Here is a 21965-nt window from a genome sequence, read left to right on the forward strand (position 1 = left end):
TAGTTGATTTACAATGTTGTGGGCACACACAGAAGTTCTTAAAAGTATATATTGGGTCTCTTTTCTCCTCTTCCCCTTGATTTCCATGACAACTCTCTATCTTGATTCTCCTTAAACCACTTCTTTTTAGTTTCCTTTACCAGGTCCTTTTTCCCTCTGTCTGACTCTTGACTGTTGGCTTCCCAAGGTTCCATACTTTTTCACTTTCTCTCAAAATCAAAATTATACATTTTCTCTGGGCATCTCATCCATTATTTTGGTTTCTATTAATATCTATTTCCTGACAATTCTCAAACCTTCATATACAGCCCTAACTCCTCTCCAACACTATAAACCATGGGGTGGCAAACTCCCTCTGTAAAATTGGGACAAAAGAAAAATCTACCTTGCAGAATAATTGTGAGGATCAGAGATACAAAATGCCAAGTAAGAAGCTAGAACAGAGTAGTGCTCGTTAATTAGTGGATGTTATTACTGTTGAAAAAGCATTTCATGAAGGGGGGATTATACTGACAACGTAAACATGTATGTTGCCTTGGAGGAACTGCAAGTAGGTCAGTTAGGTTAGAAAGTAGGGTAATTATTAAGAAATGATAAGAGATAAGACTGCAAAAATTGAAAACAGATCCCAAATGGCCTTGGATGTCCTGATAAAGAATATGATTTTAAAAAAAAAAAAGTATGATTTTTTTAACTGCAAATACAGTCACAGACTGAAGTGCCAAGGGACATAAGATTTTCATTTTCCGGGACCTCCCTGGTGGTGCAGTGGTTAAGGATCCACCTGCCAAGGCAGGGGACACAGGTTCAAGCCCTGGTCCGGGAAGATCCCACATGCCGCGGAACAACTAAGCCCGTGCACCGCAACTACTGAGCCTGTGCTCTAGAGCCCGTGAGCCGCAACTACTGAGCCCGCGTACTGCAACTACTGAAGCTTGTGTGCCTAGAGCCCGTGCTCCACAAGAGAAGCCACTGCAATGAGAAGCCTGCACACCTCAACGAAGAGTAGCCCCTGCTCGCCACAACTAGAGAAAATCCGGCGTGCAGCAACAAAGACCCAATGCAGCCAAAAATAAATTAATTTTAAAAGAGAGAATTAAAAAAAGATTTTCATTTTCCATATAACTCTAGCGACACTGTAAGTAAGCTTGAAAGAAAGAATACTTAGGAGTATGAGGCAATAACAGACATAAAATCATAAGGGCCTGTAATGGCACAGAGATAGAAAAGTACATAATTATTTAAAAGATAAAGTTTGATAGAATTTAACTATTTGGATGTTATGAGTGAGGGAATACTCGAATTATTGGTCTCCTAGGTTTAAGATTTAGAAAACCCAATGACTGAGATAAGTAAGAGAAACAGGTTGAGGAACTGCAGAGAGATGAATTAAATTAATCATATAGTGAGTCTGAGGATTTCCACTGTTCCTCACCAGAAACTTCAGAACAGACTGAAATAGGAATCTGGAGCATAGATGAGATCTGGGCTGTGGTGATAGTCACATCCAGACAGAAGTGGCCTAGGAAAAAACCTCCAAGGACAAACCAATAATTTGGGAACTAACAAAGGTAAGCATAGTTCTCTGGAAGGCAGGAGAAAAACAGGGGAGAGTGGAATCAACGAAAGCAAATTAAGACGGTTTAAGAGAAGACCGGTCAAGAACATTAAACACAGTGGAAAGGTCACACAAGATGAACCGAAAAGTGACCACTGAATTTGGCATTTGTTACCTTATCATTGATTTGCAATGTTGTCTGGAAAAAAAGGTGATGGTTTTGCCATGGAGAGTGACTGAATATAAAATAAACGAGTTGAACTCTCCTTGAAAGACATTTTTCAGACTAAACATATCATTCACCTCAATTAGATAAAATGTTAAATCTGGTCTGTTTTCACGGCATCCTAGAAGGACTTGGTGAGTTAAGCTCAGGAGCCGAGAGGTTCACCACTTCTATCACCAAACTCACGCACAAATTCAGGCATCTGTCATCAGGGGCAGAGAGCTGGGACATCACACCGGACGTTAATGCAACCCGCCTCAGAACCGAGCCACCTGCCATCACAGCCTTGTAATGAAACTAATTTGAAGTAGAGTCCAGCCCTTTAGTCACTCAGAAACACTAAATTCCCGGAGCATCCCATTCTCATCTTCCAAACAAACCCCAGCTGATACTTCTCTGTGGTAACCACCAACCACAGCTCCCTGAGCCTCCGGGAATTCACACAACCGCTCCTTGCCTTGAGCTGGCCGCGCGCTGGGCGGGTGCCGAGGGAGGCTGCTGCTGCCGCTCCGGTCGCCCGCCGCTCCAGACGTGCCTGGAGGGGAGGACGAAGAGGCGGCCTGGGCTGAAGGACATCTCTGAGGAGTCTCCTGGAGTCCGAAATTGTAGCGGGGACCCTGGGACCGAGCCTCTACCGAGGAAGGGGAAACTGCAGGGACAGAAGGCGAAGCTGGTGGGACCTCAGGCCTCAGCATGCTCATAAGCCCTCTCAGAGCACCCCTCCGCAGGGCCCAAAGGCAGAAGCGACGCCGGGAAAAGTGCGAGTATGGTGCGCAGGCGCACGAAGCCGCATGGCGCAGGCGCAGAGCCCGTGCTGCAACAGCCCACCTTCCCCGCCCCTCCCCCCCCATCCACACAGAGGAACGTACTTCCACGCGTTCCGGTCCCGTCACCTCCCACAGGATTTGGTCGAGCTAAATGTAAGGTACAGACCTCCTCAGCTGAAAGGAATTCTGGGCCCATCAATCCAACTTGGCAGACCCATTATTCGCACTGCACCTTATTTCCTTATCACAAGGTATTTGGGGCTAACATTCCGCACATACCTCCAAATACACTAGTTTCTTTTTAATTACATAAACTGTCATCACTGTGCACGCAGTGCCTGTGATAGTGGAAACAAATTTAATGCTCACACAGTAGTACAAACCATTTAACATTGGTTTCCTGGCTAAAGAGCCACTAACCCCTTACAGCTTAAATATTCACAGGGCTGTTATCACTGCAAGATTGCCCTTCACCCAGTAAGCATATGGCTGTGTGCACAGTATAGGAGGAACCAGGTTAAGAAGAGTTATCTCTTGGACAGTTTCCTCTCTCTCAATTTCTAGTACTGGGTTTTCACACATAGGTATGAACTGGTTAAGGGCAGACTACAAAAACTCAAACTAGCTTTACAACAAATGACCTTTGGGAAATTTTGTGCCTGCTTACTTTTCTTGAATACACAGTAATACCAACTTCATAGAGATGCCAGGATTGAAAACAGAATACTCTGGATACTATTAGAAGAAATGCATTACTCAATTCGTGCAATTGTTAATACGTCAATAAATGAGGTATTCATAGAACAGTTCATCCACATGCAATGACTGCGGTCCCCAAAACTCCAACTTCCAATGACAGCACTTAAATAAAATTATGTTCCATCCAATGACTTCCAAACCTTCAGAAACAAAATACTGGCAAATGCAACTCAAACCCTTCAAATTAGTGAACTGGTAAAAAACAATGCTAGGGCTTCCCTGGTGGCACAGTGGTTGAGAGTCCACCTGCCGATGCAGGGGACACGGGTTCGTGCCCCGGTCCACCCGGTCCGGGAAGATCCCACATGCCACGGAGCAGCTAGGCCCGTGAGCCATGGCTGCTGAGTCTACGTGTCTGGAGCCTGTGCTCCGCAACGGGAGAGGCCACAACAGTGAGAGGCCCGCGTACCGCAAAAAAAAAAAAAAACGCTAGACATTTCAATCTCACATTGGCCAAGTGTTGAGAATCATCACTACACACATGTAAGAAGATTCTCTAACTCTTACACAGGGTATTGCAAAGACACTTGAGCAAATTTCAACTTCCATCAAGAAAAATGTTCATTAAAATACTTCATTTTCACCAAGAACATAAAACTCTTATAAGAGATTAGCTGTGGTCTCATCTTTCTGAAAACACAGTTAACAAAAAAATACTGTGGCAACTATCAACTTGTGTTTCCTTACTCCACAGGGAAAAAAGCCAACAATCTCCCTTGGCATTCTGACATAAAATATTAGAAAGTGAGAATATAGTCCAGATTGCAATCCTATTCCAAGATGGTGAATTGTCACTTACTTAAATCACTTTGTAACCAGCTCAGTAACCACAAACATATGAAATATTCCCAAATTTCAGCCATTTATTTTTTTTCATCTTTTAATTTCTATGGGGTTCATCAATTCTTTATCAGTTAACATTCTCATTGACAAAGACCAATTTATATTAACTATAGTTATATATAACATATCAAGGGAGTACATGGGAAAATCAGAACACAAGACTTCATCAGCTAAATAGAGTTCAACTCAGTTTGCTGTTATGGAGACAAACAAGATAAATACATTGAAGCATAAACAAAATATTACGCTCAGAATAACAGCATTCCAGAAGAAAACGGAAAGCTGAAGGTACAATAAAGGTCTCTAATTTACAGTATGTATAATTATATAATTTATTAAAATCAACACAATTCATGTACAAAATATTAACATGGCAGCCATTAAGTTTGTTAAGCACTTCAAATACTGAAATGTTAAGACAGTAAAACTACACTAAGCAACTTTTGCATCAAGGGATCTAATCTAGCTCACTAGTTCAGGCTGAACATTCACTCTCCGAAGTATTTCTTCAGGCATGCAAAAAACAGGGCTAACAGGTTTAATCTGTTCTTCTCCCAAAAGTGACAATCCAGCAATTCCAAATAGAGTATGAAAAGGATCTACCTATTAAAAAAATAAGAATTTATAGAGTATTACAAAATGAAAACTTTTAAAACCCTGCTTCTGAACAATGATTATACTGGAGCCTATTGTATTCCCTTTATTTGAACATATGCTTAAAGTTTTCTGAAATAATGATGGTTTCAAATTGTGTTTTCAAACACAGAACCTGGTCCACACACTCATTTCTTGGCAATAAGTGACCAGAAATTTCTGTAAACTTGTTTTAGATCTTTCATATATTCTTAAATGACAATTATTTAAAAAGCATCCCTTCAAAGCAACACTTGGAAATACCATCCTTTCCCCCCACCCCCCTATTCCTAATTCTGGAAACTTAGAACCCTTAAAACACAAAGCAACACTGAAAATTTTAACTGTTACATAAACAGTCACAAATATACTTGCCATATCTCCTGGCCTGTCCGCAAATCCTCCCGTTTCTTCATCTTGACATGCTAAAATGAAACTGCGCAGTTTCTCTCTGTCAATCCAATGAAGCCTTCCAATTATCTTTAGGGAAGCCAACACCCACCAAGAATAGCACACATCTGGTAACTAGGAGGAAAAAGCCACAAGTTGCCTCAATTTTACTTTCTGGCCCAAATATTGGGGGTGGGAAGGGAATCAAGGGATATATTGACAATGCAGTGTTTGAAACACTGAAGTCCATAAATACAATTGCTTAGAATTAAAGATAATCACTGTTAAAGAGAAGACCAAACACTCTATTCCATAGAAAACCATGCTGAATATTTCAGTTTCAGTACTCAGTGATAACCATCCATCTACCTTATCTTCTATTTGCAATACCTAAATAAGCCCCTTAATCCAAGAATCTGGTGGTAAGGCTCGTGAAATCTATGGTACTATATGTTCCACTGCCTTAGGTAGAGCATTTTCAGTAAGTGCTGTCCAAGCAGTACACAACCTGCTTAAAAAAAAAAAAAAAATCACCCTGGCTCCTCAAATCACGGTAACTTAAGAAATGCAGAAGTTCCCACCTCAGACCGAATTTCAACAAGATCCTTAGGTGATTCACAGGCACATTAAAAGCTGTCCTAGGGCTTCCCTGGCGGCCCAGTGGTTGAGTCCGCCTGCTGATGCAGGGGACTGGGGTTCGCGTCCCGGTCCAGGAAGATCCCACATGCCGCGGAGCGGCTGGGCCTGTGAGCCATGGCCACTGAGCCTGCGCGTCCGGAGCCTGTGCTCCGCAACGGGAGTGGCCACAGCAGTGAGAGGCCCGCGAACCGCAAAAAAAAAAAAAAAAAAAAAAAAAAAAGCTGTCCTAGATTTTAAGTGCAATCCTCACCCCCAACCATCTTCTACTTATTGAAAAAGCTGCCCAGGTTTTCCATTGGATCTTAACTAGAAACCACTTGTGGTTATTTTCCTACCCATTAACTTATTCAGAAATACTGAGCAAGCAAAATTAAACAAAAATACAATGACCCAGATAAAAGCATCACCATGCTCTATCATATTTTAGGTCAGGGGCTCAGCAGGCTACAGCCACTGAGTCAAATCTAGACCACAGGAATAGCTTTTAGTATGTGTAAATGATTTTTTAAAATAATAGTTTTGCGATGGGAAAATTATGAAATTCGTATGTGTAACAAGACCATAGGTCAAAGCTAAAAATATTTACTACCTGGTCATTACAGACCCAATTCAGAATGTGTGAGAGCTAAACAAATTGGGTTTTTCTTTAAAAATTAACAAAGATTTTAAATAAAAATGTTGTAATCCAATTTTTTAAAAAAATCTTTCATTTGGCAAATCCACTGTCCTTCCCCACCCCCCATAAGTGGGCATGGAGATTTCTGTACAAGATGCATGTGTTAATAGAAGCCTTTGACTCCCAGATATACATAATGCAAAGTAGTTAAGGTGAAAAGCTCATTATCCATTTACAAGAGCAATACTGAGATATACAAGACAAAAATTTAAGTGCTCAATCCAGGTTATAAAACTTAAAAAGTTAATCTTGGGCTTCCCTGGTGGCGCAGTGGTTGAGAGTCTGCCTGGCGATGCAGGGGACACGGGTTCGCGCCCCAGTCCGGGAAGATCCCACATGCCGCGGAGCGGCTGGGCCCGTGAGCCATGGCCACTGAGCCTGCGCGTCCAGAGCCTGTGCTCCGCAATGGGAGAGAACCCAACAGTGAGAGGCCCGCGTACCGCCAAAAAAAAAAAAAAAGTTAATCTTATGAAACGATAGATACCTTCTCTGGCCTTCCATTGAGTCCACCCGATGGAAGCTGTCGTTCACAAAGCCACCAACCAAGTAAATCAGAATTTACTCGATGCAACTGACTAGTAATAGCCAGGAATCCTGTGCAACAATAGATCTAAAATTACAGACATAAAGTACATGTGTATAATAGTTTTTCAACAGTAACATGGTGATAAAAACTACTTAAATTATTAAAGCTCCATTTTCTATCTAAAAATTTGCTGACAGTAAGAATTGCAAACAAGAACACAATTATTTGAACAAATCCAACACTACTAGGATGCAACTTTGCAATGCAAGACTACTGTCACAATTTCTTCATGGCTAAAAGCAAGCTTTATTTGACAACCATTTACATATACAACATCCTCTGGCACAAGCAAACAGGTCTTGGGGATAGGAGGGGAATGTTTTCACCTGGTTAAAAACTAATTGAAAATCAAAATATATTTTTGGTAATTACAAAACTACTTACGTTTACCTGGGTCAGAGGATTTCACCAACAGGGGACTGCATACAAAGTACACTACTGTAAAAAACGCCTTCCTTAATCAGCAATTAATTCTTATATAACATCCCACATTATATTACATTCAGTCAAATTAACTTGTTATTTTCCCAATTACACGGGTTATCCCTTCAAAACTAACACTACATTTTAATCTAGATTGATAAATTACCTGCCCAGCATGGGATTCAGAACCTGGCCTGCAACCAAATCCACCATCAAAGTTCATACATGATAAAACAAATTCGATTGCCTTTTCCACATTAATAGCATCCAGCTTCCCCTGTAAACAAAATATACCTATTAAATTCCAGAATAATCATGGAAGCTTAATCATTCCAATACAACATTTAAAACTTACCAATAGAGCCAAAGTTGCCACCGCACAAAAAGAGAATCTTGTGTCAATTTCTCCTAAAAATAAAGGGATCAAGCCAAAACATTTTGTTATCAGAGGCTTCTGATCACATTATGTAGTAAAAGTTAATTAAAAACAACATCTGTACAACTACCATGGTTAAATTTCCAAGAGTTCAGGCTTAACATGTAAGTACATGTTAGTCACCAGGAGGAAAGCTAAATCTTTAAAAAGTGATCCATAATCACTTACTTTATTTCAAAGGAAACTAAGAACTAGAAAACTGCTTTGTGAAAAAATATAAGCAAATAAATTGCTTTCAAAGCCCCAGAAAGGTGACAGAAAGACTAGTCAATTTCTCAGAATGATAATAAACTTACCCTATTATAAAAAAGTAGATTTTCACATCCCATGAAGCAGCTGGTCTCTCCTGCCTGCACTGTATTCAGCCCTAAAGCAGAGATTATCTACATTTATCAAGTCAAATACTATTCCCTCCCTCCACTCAAATATTCAGTAAGTTTGTAAAGTTTTTTGAATATTTTCCCCTTGCCAGAAAGTTTTTAAAAAACTTTACAAAGCCACCAAATATTGGGGAAAAAAGTTTCACCTACCTTATCTTTTAGACTGGCCCCCTCTGTTCCAGTACTCCTGTATGCTGATATAACTAGCACAGTGCATGCTGGAACTTCCAGCAGACCATTAACTCCAGTTAGACCAGCTGCTTAGTGGGACCTGAAAAGATGAAAAACTTAAAAATCTCCTGGTAAGTTATTAGCAAAGCCCCCAATTCCCTGAACTTTAAAATTTGCAACAAAGCTTATCACTACAATAAACACCAAAGCAGAACATTTTTGGATTGGTATTTTGGGTGCCATGGATTAAAGGGACATTACCCCAAATATCTCCAGCGAAAGAACCATCTTCTTTCTGTAGACTCTGAACATATTCCACAACTTTATTTACATCAATAACATTAATACTATCATAGAGAGTAAGAATCTGTAACAAAAACAAACCATGGTAAGTAAATACCTCTTCAACACTGGTAAGGTTGTCCTAACAATGTTCTTCCTCAACTACCTTTTAAGTTGTCAAGCAAGCATGTCCTTTTGTTTATGTACATTGTGAACTTTTCTCAAATGTTTACTTCTACTATGTATTCAAATTATAGATATTAGCAACAAACACAAACCTTTAACCACAAAGCATTATTTTTCCATTTATAAATTGTTAACTTAGCACTCTAAGACTCATATATACTAAACTTACATAGACTTTAAATCCTTATTTGTGGATTTTCACTAATATCAAAATCAAAGCTAACTCCAAGGAGGGAATTCCCTGACGGTCCAGTGGTTAGGACTTGGCGCTTTCACTGCCACGGGCCTGGGTTCAATCCCTGGTCAGGGAACTAAGATACCATAAGCGCAGTTCGTCCAAAAATGTAAAAATAAATAAAAATTTAAAAACTCCACGGAAAACAGCAGAGTTGTGAAATGACAGAGTATAAACAGGGAACCACAAGCAGCTTGGTATTTCCAGATATTAGATGAAAAGCAAGATGAGACAAAAGGGAGGAAATGGCCAGGCCATGGAGAGAAGCAAGTGCCATGCAGAAGTTTGACCAATACAAAAAACAGATGAAGGAGGCTTCTACACATGTGGTAAACAGGCTTTGAGCAGTTTATGTAATCCATTGTGCTATTTGCTGTTCTCTGAATAATGTTCCACATGACATTTCTATTATCAGACAAGACTTATGTAACGTAATCTATTGGGATAGGATAGGTCATGCTGTCTAATAAATAAAGGATTTCAGTGGCTTAACTTCAAAGGATTTTGCTTGCTCAAAACAAACAAACCTAACTCCACTGAGTGATTTTCAAATATTTACATATTCTGAAGATAAACATAATTACCATCCAAGGTCTCAGTATAATTTTAGAATTTACATCAACTTTGGATTCAGCTAATACATGCCATCACATCATTGACCTTGTACAACATATACTTCATTTGAAAAGGTGAGTAACTTTTTAACATAGATACTGATTTTGTCACGTTCCTGATACCTAGTTTCAATTTCCCCACTCTCACAGAAGAGAATACATCACCAAGACTGCTGAATTTTTATTATTTACCTGGACAGCACTAAGAGTGTACAAAAGATGAGGATCATGTCCAATACTAGCACTTATTCCACCACACTCGTGTTGACAAGACTTAATAAATGTCAGAATCTCTTCTCTATTCATGCGATGTAGCTGTCCCATGAGATCCATTACAGTCAGACCCCAATAGATGCCACTCATTCTCAAATATTCAGACATACAGTATTCCTAAAATACAGAATTACTTTAATGCGTCAGTTTGAATTGATGCCAGGTTAAAGATACTGAACACATGAAGCTAAATAGTCATGGTGTTACATGGCCCTAACTCCATAGCTACAAGGTTATGGGAATTCATCAATACTAGATTATTTCCCAACATGGTAAATTTCAGCTCTTTGTATCCTACAGGGGAAAATATTTACTTCCAATTAAGTTGTTCATTTAATTTTTTCTAAGATTTTCCCACAGAGGAAAACTGGGAACACCATTCTTCAAGGTTAAACTTTTTCAAGGTCTCAGCGTAATTCTAGAGCTTAAGTGTTATCCCACATCACCGTAAACTCAGGTAATACATGCCAACACATCATTGACCTTGAAAGCATTACCTCAACTACAAAAGTAAATCTATTCCATGCCTCAAAATTCTTAAAAATCTGGGCAGGAAGGGAAATCTACTTTGTCTGCCAAAGCCTCTAAGTAAGTGTTGGTACGGACCATGGTTAATTCCATTGCCCCTCAACCACAGACACCAGTCCTTGGCACACAGGAGTTGGATACCATTTTTAAGAAACATGGGCCATACTAACCTGCTTATGCAGAATGGCCAACACCTTTAAAAATAAACTTTTCAACATAAAAGTATACATACGTAATCATCTTTCTTTGAGCCATAGGATGCTATATAATCTGCATGCTTCTCCACTAATAGGGTGTCGGGTGCATCTGACTTGATAATAACATCCTTCTGCGGTGTGCCCTTTCACACAAAAAGTGATTTCATAAATTTTTATCTTTTAACGTTTGACCCCGGAGAATATAATCAATACACATTTGAATTCTGATTTCATCTTGCCATATAAAAACTTTCAATTTTAAAAGTATCTGACTAAAAAAGAACTAAAGCCCTCATAAAGATGCAGGTATTTTTCAGGTCTCAGGGTAATTCTAGAGCTAAAGCAGTAATAATCAACTTTAGATTCAGAATACATGCCAGCTCATCATCGACCCAAAAAATTACCTCCGTCTTCATCATTCTTTGCTTATCTTTCACTTAAACAGTTAAGTAAAATAAACATACACTATCAAACTTTACGAATTTAAGACAACATATGGCTTACATGTGGCAAAAAGTTGAAGCATTAAAATAAAAATCTTGCTAGCCCATAATTTTCAGTTAAGTTCTTTAATGAGATTTTATTAATCCTAGAAACTCAGGTTTCAAAGCACCTTCCATGTTCCCCAGAAGTTATTTATCAAGCAAGCAGTCCCTTTAGCCTAATCTTCTCCAGCTTTAGTCTTAGTTTCTACAAGCCCCCAGGTGATGAGGATGCTGCTCTAGTTCTTATTTTAAGTAGGTCACGATCACTACCAATAAGAACAAAGCAGTTAATTTCCTTCACATCCCTTTAATATTTACTAGATCAAGACCACACTATTAATAATTATAAAGATTCTGAACCATATATTCATGGCCAAATGGAAGGAAATATATATGTCCATGTATATATAGAAGGAAAAGAGAACTAGCCGGCTTTTTTGAGAGATTAAGTAACCGGGTCGTTGAACCCTGAGGCCCGCCGGATAGGAGGAAGTCTGGCCGCATGTGCAGCCGCGAGATCTGCAGAAAACGCTAAGTAACACTTCACCCTGTCTCTGACTCCTCAAAAACTCTTCCAAGGCCTGTGTCTTAACCATTCTCCAATACCTAGAAAACAACCCACCGGTGCCTGATCTGCTTAAACATTAGCCTACCCAGTCTCCTCCCGACTCATATACACAGCAACCCAAAACACTACCACACTCACCATGTCTGAGACCGAAAAGAGAACTAGGCTTGTCGCTGGGCGGATTTAGGCGGCAAGCGCCTGCGCAGAGGCGTCCTTCAGGTCCCCCCCACCCCCACCCCGCGCCCGACATAGCTGACCACACTCCCGCCTGAAGGAAGGAGCAGTTCCATGGCTGCCCTAGGACCCCACCGACTGCTCATAGCTGTCCTCGCTGCCTGCGCCTAAAGTCTCTGGCGCCAATTTTCTCGTGTCGTAAGGTCCGCGGTTTTGTCTACAAGGGTTTTAAGTAATGTGTAAATACCTGAATAACTTTTTTTTTAATGTATTTATTTATTTATTTATGGCCGTGTTGGGTCTTCGTTTCTGTGCAAGGGCTTTCTCTAGTTGTGGCAAGCGAGGGTCACTCTTCATCGCGGCGCGCGGGCCTCTCGCTATCGCGGCCTCTGTTGTTGCGGAGCACAGGCTCCAGACGCGCAGGCTCAGTAATTGTCGCTCACGGGCCCAGTTGCTCCGCGGCATGTGGGATCTTCCTAGACCAGGGCTCGAACTCGTCCCTTGCATTGGCAGGCAGATTCTCAACCCCTGCGCCACCAGGGAAGCCCCTGAATAACTTTTAAGAAATCGTTTATTCTTGAGACTCTTTGAACTTCGAAGAGCTGAAATGGCTGGTAATTAATAGAGTTGCACGTAGTTAAGTGTTCAATAAATGTTTTTGAGTGAATGTTAATGAAGTATTCACACTGTTTGCCTTGGCCATTACGACCGACTCCCTCACCTACTCCCCCCACTTCTTTAGGAAGTACTAATATCTGAAATATTTGGAACTGAATTTTCAACAAAGAAACACCAATGTGCCTTTTATGAGCTTTCCACAGAAATCGGAGTTACTAGGTGTGTTAACACAGCTGTTTTCAATTGTGCTTTCTTTAGGACTGTCATACTTAAGCATTTCTGAGCACCCATTAGAAAATAATGGCACCACACATCCTTGCATTCCGTAACGATTTGGAGAAGGGTTCCTGACACAGTGACTTATGTGGGTTATCGGTAATTGAGAGAATGTTGGATCTACTGTGATGATAGATTTCATTATTTCGCCCAGCAGTTCTGTTGATATTCGCATTTCTAGCTTGAGGCCACTTTATTAAATGCATATAAGTTTAGAAGTATCTATTTCTGCTGAGTTGAGTCTTTTATCATTACGTGATGATTGTCTCTAGCCCTAATAATTTTTATTTTAAAAAGTCTGCCTTGTTAAATAGTGTCGATGAAAAATTAATCCGTTGCTCCCAGAAAGAAATGGAAATTTTTATCCGAGCCAAATTTGAGGATTATAACCTGGGAAGAGCATCTCAGAAAGCTCTGAGGACTGTTCCGCGGGTTACAAGTGAAGGTACAGTTATGTTTTTTGAGACAAAGGACTGTACATCAAATGACATATTATTGACAGTTTACATAATCCAGATATAAGTGTCATCGTGGTAGGTCGTGTGACCCCTTACAAGATCAGGAAAGAATGTTATCTTTTAAGGAGCTGTCTTGTTGATGCTGGGAGAATGTTGCTCTTTATGGTTGAGCAGGTATTCCTGCTGATGGGGGAGGTTTGGTTGATGCATAATGCAGATACACAATGCACAGTGGGGGCACAGCGGAGGCCAAAGGACAGAGAAGAATATCTTTATGTTTAAAATTTTCTTGTCTTGCCTTAAAATATGAATTTTATTTCACAATAGTAATGTAATTTCCCAGCTTTCTTTTGCCTCTAAATCAGATGGGAGAGGAGTGTTGTAGAGTGAGAAAAACCAAGGCAGAGAGAGAGAGAGGTCATGTCTCCTGGGAAAAGTAATACTCAAAATAAGAATAAGACAAGCATCCTATCCAAAATATAACATTCAGGTCGAGGCAATAACTGCTGAAGTAATGAAAAGTAAGCCTCTCTTCCTACTTTATTAATTCATTCATCAGATATGTATTGGATGCCTATAATGTGCCAAATATTATTTATTCTAGGTTTTGGGGGTACGATGGTGAGCAAAATGGAAATATTTATAGGGAGTATCTGTTCTAGCAATTCTTGTAATCACATTCAGCAATTCTATTTCTAGCTATTTATCCTGCAAATATACTCCCTTGGCTATGAAGTGACATGTGCCAGAATATTCATAGCAGCAGTCTTCATAATAGCAAAAAATAACAAATATTTTAACCATCAAAAGGTGAAATAGGGTTTCCCTGGTGGCACAGTGGTTGAGAGTCCGCCTGCCGATGCAGGGGACACGGGTTCGTGCCCCGGTCCGGGAAGATCCCACATGCCACGGAGCGGCTAGGCCCGTGAGCCATGGCCGCTGAGCCTGCGCGTCCGGAGCCTGTGCTCTGCAATGGGAGAGGCCACAACAGTGAGAGGCCCGCGTACCGCAAAAAAAAAAAAAGGTGAAATAAACTATGGTGTATTCATTATGCAGCCATTAAAAAGAATAAGGAAACTCTGCAAACATTGTGTGGAAAGATTTACAAAATATGTTAAGTGAAAACAAAAACAGAACGTACCAAACGATGTACCAATGTGCCATATGCTACTACTATTTGTGTGGGAAACAAAGAGAAAAAAATATATGGATATATTTGGGAATGCACAGAACCAAAGCAGTTACCTACTGGAGGAGAAATGGGTGGCTGTGGACAGGATTTAAGGAAAGCTTCTCACTGAGTACTCTGATACTTTTGAAACTTGGTATGTTTTACCTCTTCAAAAAAATAAAAATATCTCCCCTCCAAAGAAAAGTAGCTACATATATATATATATAGCAAGTTCATCTCTGCCTCTAGACCTCTGCTGTCCAATATAGCCACATGGAGCACTTGAAATGTGACCACTCTGATTTGAGATGTGTTGTAAGTATAAAATACACACCCCATTTCAAAGACTTAGTAAGAAAAATAGAAATATCTCATTAATTATTTAAAAGTATTGATTGCTGAAATATTTTGGATATATTGGGTTAAAGTATTTTCTTAAACTTAATTTCATCTGTTACTTTTTACTTTTTTAATGTGACTATTAGAAAATTTTAAATTACACATGTAGATCACCTTACGTTTCCACTGGACAATGCTGCTGTAGTCTATAAGCTTTATGAGAGCTGTAATGTCTGCTTTGTTCACCATTTCATATATTACACATATCATTTTGTAAATAAAAGGATTCCTCTTTACCTACAATTTTGTTCAAAGACCATATTGTGACTGACCAGAACTATGAACATAGTTTCATTAACATTCAGTATCTAAACTGTTTCTACTCTGGTTTAACATCTTTATTATGTCACGGAATAGCATTTCCAGGGGACCACAGTATCATATTTTACCTAAGATGCCACTAACTATAAGACACATCCCAACTGCAAAAACATCAAAGGTAGAAAAAAATAGCCAATGGCTCTTAACATAAAACTTACCCAGATTTCTGAGATGTTAAATAAGAAGAAATATGCATTTTGGAATCAATGAAACATAGTAACTGAGTCATTTTTTTAAATGAAGTATATCTTATTTACAATGTTTAAAATTTACAGCAAAGTGTTTCAGTTTTATATATATATTATTTATCAGATTATTTTCAATTATAGGTGATTACAAGATATTGAGTATAGTTCCCTATGCTATAAAGTAGGTCCTTTTTGTTTACCTATTTCATATATAGTAGTGTGTATTTGTTAATGCTGAACTCCTAATTTATCTCCACCCCCTCCCCCTGCTATAACCTTTGGTAACCATAAGTTTGTTTTCTAAGTCTAATTCTGTTTTGTAAATAAGTTCATTTGTATCATCCTTTTAGATTCCACATATAAGTGATATCATATGATATTTGTCTTTGACTCACTTCACTTAATACGGTAATCTCTAGGTCCATCCATGTTGCTGCAAATAGCATTATTTCATTCTTTTTTATGGCTGAGTAATATTCCAGTGTGTGTGTGTGTGTGTGTGTGTGTGTGTGTGTGTGTGTGTGTACACACACACATATACATTTTCTTGATCCATTCATCTGTCAATAGACATTTAGGTTGCTTCCATGTCTCCACTATGAGTCATTTATTTCTGAAATAGCAAATGTAGAAGCAGAATATTACATGCTCCACGCTGCATATTACACTTGTAAAATTATAACCTTCTATATATTTTATGACATCCCTGATTTTTTTTATTCCTCCATTTTTGGATTCACTTCAAGCAAATGAAATCTTGTCTAAAGTCTTAGAATTGCAGGCCTTCTTAACTAAGTAGTTCCAATAATAAAAGGAACTCTGATAGGAAAGATGCAGGTATATAAGGACTGGAATTCTGGAGCGATTTAAGAGAAACTTTCTAAACAAAGTTGTAGATAAAAAACATTTTAAAATGTAAAATCCTGTCCAAGGGACTTCCCTGGTGGTCCAATGGCTAAGACTCCATGCTCCCAGTGCAGGGGACCCGGGTTCGATCCCTGATCAGGGAACTAGATCCCTCATGCCACACCTAAAAGGTCCCGCGTGCCACATCTAATACCCCGTGCAGCCAAATAAATAAATATTTAAAACAAATAAATAAATAAAATGTAAAATCCTGTCCTTTAATTTTGAACTATAAAAAAGAGCTTGAAGCTTTAAAAAAAAAAAAAGATACATTGAGACATCTAGGTTTTAAGATTTAAATTGGTTGCTAGAAATTGGTTTTAATATATTATTGGTTCCCTCCTTTTATAATGAGTTAAATAAAACTTTTGACATGTATTCACTTTATATTTATATGCATCATGATTTTACCATTTTGAAAATTATACATTTCCTTAGATACCCAAGTACACTCAACAGATAGAGCTAAGTAAACTGCATTGCTTGAGAATGGCACCTCAAGATCTACCCAAGCCAAGGCAGGTCTTTTCTTGGCTCTCACAGCCACTCCACAGCCTTAACTTTTTTGGACTCTATTTATGTAGGTTTTGCCCTCCTTACTGATTTTTTTTTTTTCACCTCCTTACTGATTTTGTGTCTTGTTATTGTTTCTGCTTCAGGCACAGTTCATAATTTAATCTCATTGGTGGCAATGATTAAGACTATGTTTTTATGACCCACTTGGTGATCTCTGTCTGCTATAGAAGTCTATTTCTCTCATGGGTGAGAAATGACAGAGAATCTGGTTTATTCACTCTTGTCTATGTGTGAGAGCTCTAATCAGTTAAGAATTTAAAGCCCACTGAAAAGAAAAACAGCTTTGAGATCTGGACTGTTGAGTTTATTTTTGGCCTGTGACTGAAGTTGTTGTAGATCTGAAACTTTTAAGTTCTCAGTGTGTCTGTTTGTCTATAATTGAGGAAGGCTTTGCCCTCTTATTGCACATCTATGAAATACTTTCCCACTTCTGAGCAGTGTAAACTAATAAATCAGATTATGCTTCATATTAAGGAACTCTGTTCTGATTAGTTTATAGAGATAAATAGGCACTTATATAAATGGGTTAGTCCCCAAATTAACAGAAAAATTATAAAAATTAACTTCTAATACTTTGAATGAGCTAGACTTTAAAGGAAAACAGTCATTCTGATAAAAACTACTAGCTCAAAAAACATTTTTAAAAATTCAAGTTCACATAGTAAGATGAATCTGTGGACAAATTAGAGAGGTTTGTAATTTGGGTTAAAGAGAAAAACAGCTATGTGTCTTTTTCTCTAATTATCAGTATAATACAAGTATAGTACTATATGTTTAAGTGCAGTTTATTTTTAAATGAAGAGACTAATTAGTCTGGATTTCCTAAACTTTTTATAATGATTTATTGGTCAAATTAGCTAACCTAACACCTAAATGAAGTTTAAGATTTTTTAAAATGTAATTTTGGGTTCCACCATATTGAATCGTAAGTCTAACAAAATTTGTTTATTCCAACAGTAATTATGTTTTGAATTATGTCAGATTATAGATAATTTCCATGATCTTTAGGAAATGTAAAACCTTGGACTGATATTGAATTAATTAATGAATAATTAAATATGCCTGGATTGTTTCTTGGATAGAATATTAAATCATTGATTATTGAACATAATTTTAAGCTTATATACTTTTGTTTCTTACTTTGATATGCTATGGAATAAGTTACATTTGGGTCAAGTTAATAAATATGTTTCTTTTTGCCACTTCAAGGTGTAAAGGGATATGCATAGATATATAAAGTTGTGTTAATATTCATGAGCTTTGCTAAAATGTTCGTGTGTGAAAAACAGTTCTCAATGACCTGCTTCCCAGCTTTCTCTGAAGTAGAAGTTAGTTTCTACAATTAAGTCATAATAATAAGGATTATTATATCACTAGAGTTGGACCAATAGTGATAGAGAAATACAACTATGTATGTGTTTTTATTTTTCAAGAGAAAATGAGTAGTTTTGTTCCAAGTATCGGCTTGTTCTAGAATATGAAAAAGCATTGTGAAGGACAAAACTTTAGGGAAGTGAATTTTATTTGCCTTGGTGTGTAATACCTGAATCTGAAAAAAACACTGGAAGGTGCTAAAATTTTGGCAAAGTTCACTCAGTTTTATGGGGCTTGCTTACTTGGTTTACTGATTGACCCCTTCACCAAAGGTAAAAGGTTACTCTTTACCGTCTGCCTACATACCAGAGATTTTGTCTTAACAGAATAAATTTTCTGTGTTCTATGTGTTGAAATTTTAATACCCTTAATTATTTTTAAAAAAGGAACAAAGTTTCCTCATTTGAGAAACAAAGTTCTGTATAATCATGTTATATTTTTCTGTGTTTATTTTTATTTATTGTCCCTTTAATTAAATAGGTAAACAAGTGTTCTTTCTCAGGTACCTATAATCCTATTTTAAGCAAGTGATCAGATCATCTGACATCTCTTGATTTTGCCTTCTGAAGGTTAAATCTTGAATTTAGAAAAATAAAAATTTCAGGATATATTTTACATCTAAATGTATCTTTGAAATTTCCTGGAGGAGAGGGATTGGGAGGCTGGAAAATAAAAAATCTATTCTTTCACCTCATAAAAAGAAAGATATTAGAAATAATTAAGTTTATTTCATGTGCCCCATATTTCTTATTTACCAACACTACTATGGGAGCTTTATAGAAAAATTTGGTAAATATTTCAGATCGACTCAGCCTTCCATAGCTTAAATTTGTATAGGTAAAATATTATTAATATAAATATGTCCAAAATTGTATACTTTATGAGAAGGCCCTGGAGATTTGTCAATTCTCTTTGTTTCCCTCAGGGGAAATAATGGTTAAATTCTTATGAAATAATTATGCACTATGCTGTAATAGAGATTTGAACTCAATTCCATTCTGATATTATTGGGTATCTATACAACTTTCAGTCTTGGTCATTACAATGGACTGAATGTTTCTGTCCCCCCACAAATTCATATGTTGAAATCCGAATCCCCAGTGTGATGGTATTAGTAAGTGGGGCCTTTAGGAGGTAATTAGGTCATAAGGGTACAGTCCTCATGAATGGGATTAGTGCCCTTATAAAAGGGACCCCAGAGAGCTCTCTCACCCTATTTCTGCCATGTTAGTGTAAAAGAAGTTAGAAGTCTGCAACACAGAAGAGGGCAGGCATCTTGATCTTAGACTTCCTAGCCTCTAGAACCATGAGAAATACATTGTTGTTTAAACCACTCAGTCTATGGTGTCAACTGAAAAAAAACGTACGACAGAAAAACTGCGAGTTGTGTTTATTCAGTGTCTCACTGAGGACTATAGCCCAGGAGACAGACTCTCAAATAGCTCTGAGAAACTGTTCTGAAGAGGTAACGGGGGAGGTCAGTATACATGTGATTGTGGTGAAGGGGGTATGTGCAACCCAGCACACATCTCTGTAGAAGGTTGCTGCTAGACATGAAGAACAGATATCTTAATTAATGGTTTTAGTGCTTTTCTAAGTATGGGAAGATGCAAGAATCCAGGTTCATAAAAAATTTCTCCTGAAAATACCTATTTTTCCTGAAGGTCTGTTCTGTCAGTTTTCCCAGAGCATAGAATGCCTCATTCTACCCTGAATTCCTTTCAGGCTGTGTTGAAGGTCAGTGACTGCAGGGGCTAATAGCTTAATTCTTAACAGAACTGGATGGTAAGTAACATTCTTTAGTTGGCAATGGTATTGTTGTAGCAGCCTGAACTAAAACGGTTATCTACAGATAGTTTCTGTTTTACTCTGATGCTAGCTTGAGGGCTCTGCCTATAGATCTACAGGCCAAAGTTTGTGCATTCAGGAACGGACAGTCTCAGAGCCTCATGGGAAGAATCAGGTGCTTTGAACTGTCAATAGAGACGTCAAAGAATAGTTTTGTGGGTACACATTTCCAAACTGACATAGCTTAGACACATTTCACACCATACCAGTGGACTGAGTCAGGATTTCTAGAACTCTTTTGTCTAGAAGCAGACAGTTCTTATTTTTTTTTTAATCAATTTTGGTTCATCTTTCTATTATTTATTTACTTTTAAAATTTATTTTTTTTTGGCTGCGCTGGGTCTTTGTTGCTGTGCATGGGCTTTCTCTAGTTGTGGCCAGCAGGGGCTACTCTTCGTTGCAGTGCGCGGGCTTCTCACTGCGGTGGCTTCTCTTGTTGCAGAGCACAGGCTCTAGGCACGTGGGCTTCAGTAGTTGTGGCATGCCGGCTCTAGAGCACAGGCTCAGTAGTTGTGGTGCATGGGCTTAGTTGCTCCATGGCATTTGGGATCTTCCCGGACCAGGGCTTGAACCTGTGTCCCTTGCATTGGCAGGCAGATTCTTAACCACTGGAAGCAGACAGCTTCTTGAAAGTAGTTTACTGATCCAAGATCCAACAGAGCAATTACAGAGAACTGAAGGGACCAATGAGGGAAATTTAATCATGGTTACTTGTTTGGAATATTGTTTATGCAGTTGTTATGTTCTATTTTTATGGATATGTAAGGAAGCCCTTTTTAATTCTTAGGCTATCTCTAGTCTTCAATTTAGTAGATTCTGCTTTTGTAAACTGGAATTTTAAAATGGTATCTGATTCTCACTGTGTCCCCAGAATTTAGAAACATTTACTGAGTCTCCTTACATTTCATGGCAATAATCAAAAGGAATCTTTACTCGTGTTTACCAGGATATAATTGAACAAATTGATTGTGTAACCAAAGCCATACCTGGAGTGTCATAATTGAGACCAATTCACATTTACTCATGTATGACAAACCCATTATTAAAAAAACAAGTTGACTTTATACGTAGAGTCAGTGCCTACAAAGCTGCCCCAGTAAAACTGGAATGGTACCTGGCTTAAAAGGTTCCAGTCTTACAGATGGTAAGGAAGGTCCCTTCTATAGTAAATTTTAGAGATGCTGAGGAAGAAATTTACCTAAAGTCTTAGGTACTACTGGAGAAATCTGGTAGAGAGTTTCTTGAGCTTGGTTCCAGAGGCTTTTAGAAGTCCAATTTCAGTGTCCTTATGAAAACTTTCATACAGAGGTTAATCCTGCAGCTTTAATAATTGTTCAGTATTGCACATCTCTGGATTTGCAAGGTAAATCTGAGGAGGCCTGCATAGTTAACACCCTTACTGTACAAAGGTAATCAGGCCAAACCTAATGAAACCTGTGTTTTTGTATCAAGAGTAATCTTGGCAGATTATTTATGCTCACACGAAAAGAGACTATCAAAACACATTGTCAAAGACTTGGAAATGTATAAAAGAAATTACTGAGTGTCCTTTTAGTGGACTGCTAGGTATTATCTCATGGATCCTCTGAAGAGGTATATACCTGTGATTGTCTATTGGCTGGCTAAACTGTTTTACAACTCTGTTAAAATTTAAATTATAGAAAATGGACAGTAATGAAAATGAGCCATGAACTACAAGTGGTTTCTCCTGTATAGAAAAGATGACCCCCCCCCCCCAGGGACTTCCCAGGCTGTCCAGTGGTTAAGACTCTGTGCTCCCAATGCAGAGGGCATGGGTTCA

The 21965-nt window shown here is 38.4% G+C and overlaps 2 protein-coding genes and 3 non-coding genes across 5 annotated transcripts in view; all 5 read right to left on the bottom strand.

Moving 5' to 3' along the window:
• Positions 1–2484, bottom strand: part of MSH4 (mutS homolog 4) — a 96207-nt gene extending 93723 nt beyond the window's left edge. Inside the window, exon 1 of the mRNA XM_029229791.1 lies at positions 2242–2484. Coding sequence (XP_029085624.1) covers positions 2242–2479 — 238 coding nt within the window. The 5' untranslated portion in view covers positions 2480–2484. The remainder of the gene's footprint in view (positions 1–2241) is intronic.
• Positions 2485–4153: 1669 nt separating this feature from the next.
• RABGGTB (Rab geranylgeranyltransferase subunit beta) lies at positions 4154–12032 on the bottom strand. Its single transcript, XM_029230630.1, has 9 exons — positions 11994–12032; positions 10838–10945; positions 9997–10194; positions 8749–8854; positions 7856–7908; positions 7667–7777; positions 6976–7101; positions 5162–5311; positions 4154–4756 (listed from the first exon to the last, which is right to left on the bottom strand). Exons 1-9 carry the CDS (start codon positions 11994–11996, stop codon positions 4616–4618), a joined length of 996 nt encoding a protein of 331 aa, XP_029086463.1. The 5' UTR covers positions 11997–12032; the 3' UTR covers positions 4154–4615.
• LOC114900138 lies at positions 9780–9851 on the bottom strand. The gene has a single exon (XR_003794756.1). It is a non-coding gene; the product is annotated as a small nucleolar RNA SNORD45 (small nucleolar RNA).
• Positions 10479–10561, bottom strand: LOC114900140. The gene has a single exon (XR_003794758.1). It is a non-coding gene; the product is annotated as a small nucleolar RNA SNORD45 (small nucleolar RNA).
• Positions 11117–11195, bottom strand: LOC114900139. The gene has a single exon (XR_003794757.1). It is a non-coding gene; the product is annotated as a small nucleolar RNA SNORD45 (small nucleolar RNA).
• Positions 12033–21965: the final 9933 nt, after the last annotated feature.

The sequence above is a fragment of the Monodon monoceros genome, unplaced genomic scaffold, assembly GCF_005190385.1.
Source record: "Monodon monoceros isolate NGI ecotype Baffin Bay Population unplaced genomic scaffold, NGI_Narwhal_1 Super_Scaffold_18, whole genome shotgun sequence".
In the NCBI taxonomy this organism is placed as follows: Eukaryota; Metazoa; Chordata; class Mammalia; order Artiodactyla; family Monodontidae; genus Monodon; species Monodon monoceros.